At 39.5% G+C, this 9085-nt stretch overlaps 1 protein-coding gene across 1 annotated transcript in view; it reads right to left on the bottom strand.

The window, feature by feature from the left end:
- The window catches only part of kcnq3 (potassium voltage-gated channel, KQT-like subfamily, member 3), a 26108-nt gene that overhangs the window by 13254 nt on the left and 3769 nt on the right, over positions 1 to 9085 (bottom strand). Inside the window, exons 2-6 of the mRNA XM_031877177.1 lie at positions 3620 to 3710; positions 3147 to 3273; positions 2186 to 2358; positions 1397 to 1570; positions 307 to 417 (exon numbers count right to left, since the gene is read on the bottom strand). Coding sequence (XP_031733037.1) covers positions 307 to 417; positions 1397 to 1570; positions 2186 to 2358; positions 3147 to 3273; positions 3620 to 3710 — 676 coding nt within the window. The remainder of the gene's footprint in view (positions 1 to 306; positions 418 to 1396; positions 1571 to 2185; positions 2359 to 3146; positions 3274 to 3619; positions 3711 to 9085) is intronic.

Here is a 9085-nt window from a genome sequence, read left to right as displayed (position 1 = left end):
CCACAAAGAGACACAAAAAGACTAAATGCAAAACAACCACAAAGAGATGCAAAAATGAAATGTATTATGTTTTGTGATACTGTATTGATTCTCTTAAACACTAGATGTATGTTTAATGCAAACATTGGTGACGGACATGAGCTCAGATTGCTAACAGAGCAGCACTATGATGTTGGATGTCACGGGGACTCTGATAAATGCAGATCCTGTTCTGATTGCATTGGTTTTACTCTGACTTTAATCATGTGTTCTTCATACAGTTGTTCTGCTGCTATGAAGATGTACTACACAGGAGAGAGAACCCACTGCAGGCAGAGCGAAGAAGGACACTCCGATCAGAGCAAAGGTGCCGGCTAACAGCCTCCCAGCCCAGGTCTTTGGGGTCTTGTCCCCGTAACCGATGGTGGTCAGCGTGATCTGAAAAAAAGAAGAAAGAAGAGAAATAAAGACTTTTCTAAAAGTTACTTTTCTAAATGTCTGAGTTGACTGTTTGACAGGAGATATTGTTATTATAACAGCAGGAAGCTACAGCAGGAGCTACAGCTAACAGCTGACGGCTGACAGTTTGTATGTTTTTTATTTTCCAACAGAATATCAAGCTTTGAAGCAGCTGAATGTTGAGGGTAGAGCTTCCCTGCTGGCATTGTTTTTTGGCAGATGTCACAGTTGTATCACAGCCAAAATGCTATTGTCCTCCAGGCTGCAGCCAAATCCACAGCGAACTGTGAGGATCTCTAACTGACGAGCCGACAAAAGGAAATACAAGCTCAAAGCAAAACTCATCTCTTTAACAGGTCACTTAATCTCACATTTAACATATAAGATTTAATAATTTCACTTGTTCTTCAGTTTCAATTAAGATTGTTTACAGAATGTGTCAGTGTCAAAGCATCTAGAACAGAATGATTGTTGGTATTTGTGAGATAATTTCACCCCAATGGAAGATTTTGTCACTTTAATTAAGATAGAAACATTAAGATAGAAACATTCTATAAACATCTACTTCCAGTGTTTAGCAGAAAGACTGGGTGATCACACACAAGATGATCGCAGTGTTGGGAACAAAAACTGAGCAACGTTATTTATTTATTTCATCCCATATAGAAGAAGACTGCTCAGACTACACCTCCAATCAGAGCAAGCGGTCTTCCATGACATGTGCATTTAAAGCTACGTTAAACAAAATATAAATAAAAAGCGTTTGTCATAAGTGTCACGATATGCTGACAGTAGAACATGAGACGGATTAATCAGGTTCCTCTGCCTCCCTTCAACTCCTAGTCTGGATTTAAGGAATGTTGCCGGTTAGGATTTATAACTTATATATTTCTTTTGTTTTAGTCCTTCAAAAAAAGTAGATTCAAATGTAGTATGGTAGATAATGTGATGTACGTACCAGCCCCCACCACAGCGCGTCGGCGTAGGTGTCGAAGTCCTGCGGTGTGGGCCGAGCGGTGGGGTTGTCGTGGTTGGGCACGTCCATGGAGACGTCGTCCTTCTCCACCAGGTAGACCAGGAAAGACGCCAGGATCAGGGACAGGAAGCCGATGTACCAGGCTGTGATCAGCTCCTACACGGACACGATCGCACGTTTATTTACATCAAGCATCTGTACGCAGGGTTCAGGTCTTTTATTGGACGTTAGCGGCCGTAGAGCTTCATGGAGACATGATTTCAGGCCCCGCCCCCCAAAGAATGCAAAACACAAAAATGATTCTTACTGACACAAACTTCAATCAAATGAAGGATGGATGAGTCAGGAGGACCAGACTAATATCTCCTCCTACCCCTCTGCCCCTGCTCTCTCTCTGCTCCTCGGGGATGGAGTTGTCCTCCCCCCTCATATCGCCTCCTGCCTCCACCTCTTTTAATACACGGGGGCTCATTTTAGTGCCTACACTTCACTTGACACTTCAACTGCTTTCACTGTTTGCATTTCAACCGACAGTCAGTTAGTGATTACTTTTATTAAAGTTACACTTAAGCTGCTTTCAGAGCTTACACTTTCCATTACACATGAACTCATCTTGCATGCTTACACTTCAAAAGCCTTTGCAACTCCTTTCAGTGCTTTCACTTCAGCTCCTTTCGTTCCTCCTCTTCACCCAGTTTAAACTGTTTCACACTGAATCCTGCAGCTCGCTAGCACCAGTACGATCAAGTTCAAGATCAAGACCGTTCCTACCTTACTGTGAGCGTAGATGGCGGACCCCAGCAGCTTCCAGGTCCCTCCTCTCCGGTCCATGCGCAGCATCCGCAGGATCTGCAGGAAGCGCAGGCTGCGCAGGGACGTGGCCAACACGTTGCCCTGGTTCCGCACCGCCACCACCGGCACCGAGGCAATCAGCACGAAGATGTCTGAGACGGACGAGAGGCGGCACAGAAAGATTCACAAAAGGTTCTGCGTGTGCGAGGCTTTCATCCCGGTCTCTAATGAGTCTGACCCGACACAGTCATCACTCCTCTTTGTGGACTGATGAATGCGTGTTGGAGGAGCTGTAGAATCGGCTCCTAATGAGAGCTGGTTGAACATAACAGACGTTAATAAGATTTAGTTTGTCAAACGTCAGCAGCAATAATTAAGATAACACGTATCCCCCTCAGTGTGTTTAATAATGTCAATACTCAAGTTATCGTTGTCTTAATGCATTAATCACATTAAACTCTCTTTAAAGTCCAGTGGAGATCACAACGTTTCCAAAGAGAGTAAATATATCAGGCTGTTTCTCAGGAAATAAGAGATTATCAATTTATTTCAATCAAATTAATGTTGAGATCTGAGCCATGAATCACTGAACTTCACTGTTTTCATAAATCCAGCATCTTTTTAATTAATCTTCATTGACCTGTTTTACAGGGTTATTAGTTTCTGTTTTTACATATTGTCTTTGTTCTTTATGTTCTTTATGTTGATTTTTCATCAGTCAATGTCCAGATTCTTGCTTCTCGTATGTGTCCATGGACCACAGGAAAATCAACAACCGCTAAAGAGGCTTTTGTAATCAATAGTCAATAATGTAAATCATGTGCTGTGTCAGCATGGAGCAGACAGCAGCTGGTACATGATGCTACTTCTCATCCTCTGTACTTCACTCAACGATGGTTTGTCTGCTGCTCATCACTATTTTAGGATTCCACATGTTTACCTAGAATGCACAGAGGCTTGCGGGCGAACTTCAGCCTCCCCCTCCATCCTTTGTAGCGACAGCAGCATCCCGCCGCCCAGACCCTCAGAGCAAACTCTGCTCCGAAGATGAAGATGGCGAATGTTTCCTGGACGGGGAAAGAGGAAACGGGTTACATCAGAATCACACACAAGAAGGTTTTACATTTTGTGACATTTTAGTTTTTTACTAAATGTTTTTTCACAGTTTCGTGTGAAACTCTTTGAGGAAAGAAAAGGTGCAAAACAAGTGAAGTTTATTAATTAAAGTTAAAGTCTGTAAGAGCAGATATTATCCTGTTTTGTAAATGTATGTTTTAAAGATAAAAACTTTAGTGTAAGCATGAGCTGGATCAACATGAGGCACTGAATGATATTTTAGACGTAACAGGAAAAGGTTAAAGTTCACAGATTAAAGGGTTCAACACAGAAGGAGAGAGATCCTCGTCCTCGTACCACAATGACGAGCAGGTGAGCCGACACGTTCTCGTGTTCCTTGAATGTCGTCAGAATGGCCAGAATCAAACATCCCAGAACGATCAGAAACCTGCAGAGACACAAAACAACCAACAGGGCAGTGATGAATACATAAATACATAGATATGTATGTGTTCACTTTGTCCTACAGGAGGCGATGTCTTCATGCTGCCACCAGAGGGAGCTACATCTCTGCTGCTCACTTTAAAAGTCCAGAACAAGCACTTTTATTTAGTGCTTGTTCTCTTTCAGCTCAGGAATGAGAGGAAAAGCACTTATTTCTGAATAAATCACACATTTATGAATTACCTTCCTATGTAAGACGTGTCGTCAAACAGATATTTGGGACTTTGAAACCCTCAGAAAAGCTTTTAGCTTAAGTTTCTCCACAGCAGAGAGAAGCATTCATCAGCATGACTTTGTATTAAACATAATGTATTTGATACAAGCTGTGAGTGGCTACATATCAGAGGATCAAATAAAGAAAAAGTCAGATTTCACAAGACAAAACGTAAAATGTAAAACACGTGAAGCATGTCAGAGGATCCAGAAGATCTCTTCAACATGTCAGATGGTTAATAAACCTTTTACTAAACCGTATGAGACAATTAGAAAAAACAGACAGAAATGCAGAATAAACTGGTCGGCAGGTTTGTGTCGTCGCTAGTTTCAAGATAAACTAAATACTTAAAGCATACAGTACATGTACGTGATTTGATTTCCCTAAAATAAGACGACATATTGAACTGATATTTTCATAGACGTCTGATATCTGATTTTAGATATCTCTTTGTTTCACTTCATAAATCAAAGAAATCTATTTTATCCATGTTTTTATTAATAAAATGTATTACAAGTTTTATGAAATGTCATGTTTAAATATGCAAATGAGGGATTATGTAATGTAACCTTTGGTGAATGAAATAAATGTTTTCTTTCCACCCGTTTGAAAGAAGACGAGTTATGGAAGTGAAATTGAAACGATGTAGTTTTCCCTTTCCTTATTCCTCCTCTGTGCTCCATCAACCCAAATATTCGGTTCCACCCGGTTTAATCCTCAATATTAAAAAGATGAATGAGCTACTAAAGCCCTCTTTTAACATCTAAGTGGAGCCCTTTCAGAGCTGATTTAATTGGATACACACATAGAAACGTCCATTTAAACGTCCCCGTACACTGGAGCACACTGGGCTGTATTCCAGGTGGCGTTAACCTGCTGTGATATATGACACCCTGCTGTGATATATGACGTAGAGCAGTACTAAATAAACTCAACCAGCTGCAAAAAAAAAGAATGCACAGAAACCACAACGATTAATATTCATTTCGCGCTGCGTGTCCGATATTCTCCACCATCACCTCCGTGGGAAAAGGTTCCGTTCTTCTTCAGCTCGTCTAACTCAGGCCTGGTGGAGCTGCTGGAGAGCCGAACCATGACCATACTGGTGCACTCTGGGAAACAGGAGGTTATGGTGGTGAGCGGTTCACTTATTGATTCTTACACAGCGGTTAAGCACCGGAAACTTAACAACGCGTTTATTACATTTTAACCTGCAGCGCAGAGAATGCCACAAGATACTGTATGATAAGATATGATAAGATAAGATGTATGATATGATATGATATGATATGATGTATGATATGGTATGATATGATATGATATGATGTATGATATGATGTATGATATGATATGATATGATGCATGATATGATGTATGATATGATATGATATGATGCATGATATGGTATGATATGATATGATATGATGCATGATATGATGTATGATATGATATGATATGATGCATGATATGATGTATGATATGATATGATATGATATGATATGATGTATGATATGATATGATATGATATGATATGATGTATGATATAATATGATGTATGATATGGTATGATATGATATGATATGATGTATGATATGATATGATATGATATGATATGATATGATGTATGATATGATATGATATGATGTATGATAAGATGTATGATATGATATATGATATGATAAGATATGATAATATATGATATATGATATGATGTATGATATGATAAGATATGATAAGATAAGATGTATGATATGATATGATGTATGATATGATATGATAAGATATGATAAGATAAGATGTATGATATGATATGATGTATGATATGATATGATATGATATGATGTAAGATAAGAGATAAGATAAGATGATCCTTTCTTAGTCCCACAGCGGGGATATTTGCAGGATTTGCAGCAAAGTGGACAAAACAAGAAGAAACATCAGTAAAAACACAAAACAAGAGAATAAAAGGTAAACATAAAGGTATAATAAATAAGTAAATCACAAAAACACAAAACAACAAAAGCTAAAAATACAATATAATATAATACACATTATATTGAGTCATGAGTCATATTGAGAAATGTGTCAACATTCTATTAACGTCCAGGTCATGTTCAAAGTATTCTCTCTTTCCTGTCAGACGGAGGGAGGCGATGCATTTTCAATCTCACTGTGAAAGAAGCGAGCAGACGACGTAAACAGACAGAAAAATAAGACTTAGTTCTGAGAAAAGCTGCATTAAAACAACTCATTGGTTGTTGTATTGTCTGCAATATTCCCAAATATCAGTTATGGACAATAGCTTGTCCATGCTGTATCAAAGACCAGCAACCCTGCTGACCGTCTCCTCCCATCACCTGAACCCTGAACCCACCACCTCTCCTACATAGGAGGAAGACACACAGACTTTAGCGTTGTTCAGCTTCTTTTTGTGGTTGTTTTGTGTGTCATGTGGTCATGTTGTGTCACTTTGTAGTCGTTTTATCTCTCTTTGTGGTCATGAAGTGACTCTTTGTAGTTTATTTGTGTCACTTTGTAATTGTTTGTGAATAATGTTTTTGTCTGTGGTTGTTTTGTCACTCTTTGTAGTCCCTTTGTGTCTCTTTGTAGTCCCTTTGTGTCTCTTTGTAGTCCCTTTGTGTCTCTTTGCAGCTGTTAAGCACCACTTTGTAGTTGTTCTTTGTATTTGTGGTCATGTTGTGTCTTTGTAGTTGTTCTATGAGTCAATCTGAGGTCTGTTTGTGTCTTTGGGTTTGAGCTGATTTTGTATCTCTTTGTGGTATTATTGTGTCACTTTGTAGTTATTTTTGTGCTTGTCCTGTGTCTATTTGTGGTCATGTTGAGACTCTTTGCAGTTGTTTTGGTCTTTTTGTAAATCAGTTTTTGTCTGTTTGTTTTGCTTCTTTTTTATATTTGATTTGTGTCTCTTTGTAGTGGCTTTGTGTCTCTTACAGCTTCTCATTGTAGTTGTTTTGGTCTCTTTGTTGTCTCTTACAGGTTGGTACGTGTCTTTTCAAGTGACCTCTTGCAGGTGTAGGCATAGGGGGCCAGTATGGGGGTAAGTAAACGCCGTCTCTAGGACCAGAGCCATCCTGTGTGACCACATAGTCTCTTAATGGGGGCAGCCCTGCAGAACTTCACTGTACATCGGCTTGTTTGCTTCGTCAGATGGATTCAGATGGTTACGAGTTCTCTGAGGTGCCATCAAGGCGTCGGACCTCTTTTGTTTGGACAGTGAGTTTGGAATGGAATCTTTCATTTATGCTCATAAAAACAACAGTGGAGGATTGACTGCTGCCTGTTGCGTTGCCATTAGCCAGCATCAGCGTCTCTGAGAAGTGCTGCACAACATAACAACATGAATATTTTACAGCCAAACAGAGAGTTTTACATAATTCACCAGAAGGAAATGAGAGTCGAGCCTGAGCGCCGCGTGGTGGTCGTCTGTGTGCGTTTTTGTTGTGCGTCTCGCCGTACGTCTTCCTGCGTCCTGAATTAAATCAGAGCATTTCTCCTCAAAGTTATCCAGAGGACAGAAATCGATGTTAACTCGATACGATCCAACAGATACTGATCTGCAGCGCAGACGGCTTCCTATTCAGCTTCAAATAGTTTGTTCAATGAAGGCACCCAGAGCGACGTGGACGCCCATCAGACCCGGCACGTCAGGAGGAGCGGGGGAGGGGAGGGGAATGAAAAGGTGTCAGTCAAAAAACTCAGACGAATAACAGTAAAAACGAGTATTAATGGCGTTTTTTTAAAGCTTTTACAGGAATTTAATTTGTAGCTTCTTGTGTGACGGAGAACAGACCGTGTCTGGTCAACCTCTTTATTATGTTTCCATTGAAACTAGGCTGAGCGCTTCCTGCTTCACAGCTGCACTCATGCAACACAGACAAGTCTAATCAAGTCTCAAGTCTGGATGGGACATTGTTAGGATTGTATTTATACTAGGACTCTTATCGATATTGTCAGGAAAAAAAGACAATTAATGAAGAAAAGAATCCACATCTCTTTATTATTCTTGTATGTAAACGAATAGTCTTTCTTGAGCAGCGATAGAAGAAGTTCCTAAATCTTACCGACATTCATGTCTGGTGTGAAACCAAAAGTTGAGTCTTCTGGGATTACTTCTTGAATATATAAACTATATAAACTTACCAAAAACAATGCGCCGTAACTCATAGGTATCCGACAAAATCATTTGAATTTTTGTATGTATAAATTTCTATGTTATGCACGTAATCACGAACGAGGAAGTATAAAGATCGCAGAAGACCAGACATGTGGGAGGGAGGTGAGGTGGATGAGTCCAACAAACAAGGATCTTTCAGCCAAGAGGCCGCTGTTTACTCCTTCTGTGAAACAAGAAGCCAATGTTGATCTATTTGTCTTTTATTTTGTGCACTTCAGTGACAACACGTCTCTCACTATTTTAACCCAAACCACCATCTTTTTCTAACAGTTGTTTCTTGTGCAAACGGAAGTTCATTTTGAAAGGACTGTATTCGTATAACGAGCGGAAATTGACACGTGTTGCTGGACTTTAGTAGGAAAACACACAAAAAATGAGGAGAAACTTTTGGGAAGATATCATAAAAACCGTTGTGTGAGGATACCTTTAGAAAAGTGATGGAGCTTTTTACCAAAGTGGTAGATTTTAAATTGGACAGACACTTAATGGGGAAATGGTTCTTTGCTTGGAGAAGATTATCGATCATGTTTGATGTCAGTTATTTCTACATCAACAAGAAGAATCTAATAGAAACAAATCAGGGACAGTCCAGAGGAGGAGCCTGGAGTATTCACTTTAAAGTCTGAAAGCAAAGTTTAACCATAAACATGTTCACTGACATCCTCAAAAAGACAGCGACGCACCAACTTTACACCAATGCAAACAACTCAAATGAAACATTCATAACTTACAGCAGTAATGTTGTCTGCTCTGACATCAGTCACACGTTTATGAAACAATATGAAAATTTAATTTCAATAATTACAAAAATATTTCAAAATCACTGAAAACTCGATGATAAGTTGAGCTGAACTCAGATCTGATATTTAATGAGTTAAACTTGAATCCAGCTCTCTCTCTCTCTCTCTCT

This window comes from Anarrhichthys ocellatus, unplaced genomic scaffold (assembly GCF_004355925.1).
Source record: "Anarrhichthys ocellatus isolate YVR2014 unplaced genomic scaffold, GSC_Weel_1.0 scaffold128, whole genome shotgun sequence".
NCBI lineage: Eukaryota > Metazoa > Chordata > Actinopteri > Perciformes > Anarhichadidae > Anarrhichthys > Anarrhichthys ocellatus.
The sequence above is the reverse complement of the archived record's forward strand: the minus strand, read 5'-3'. Positions and strand labels throughout refer to the sequence as shown.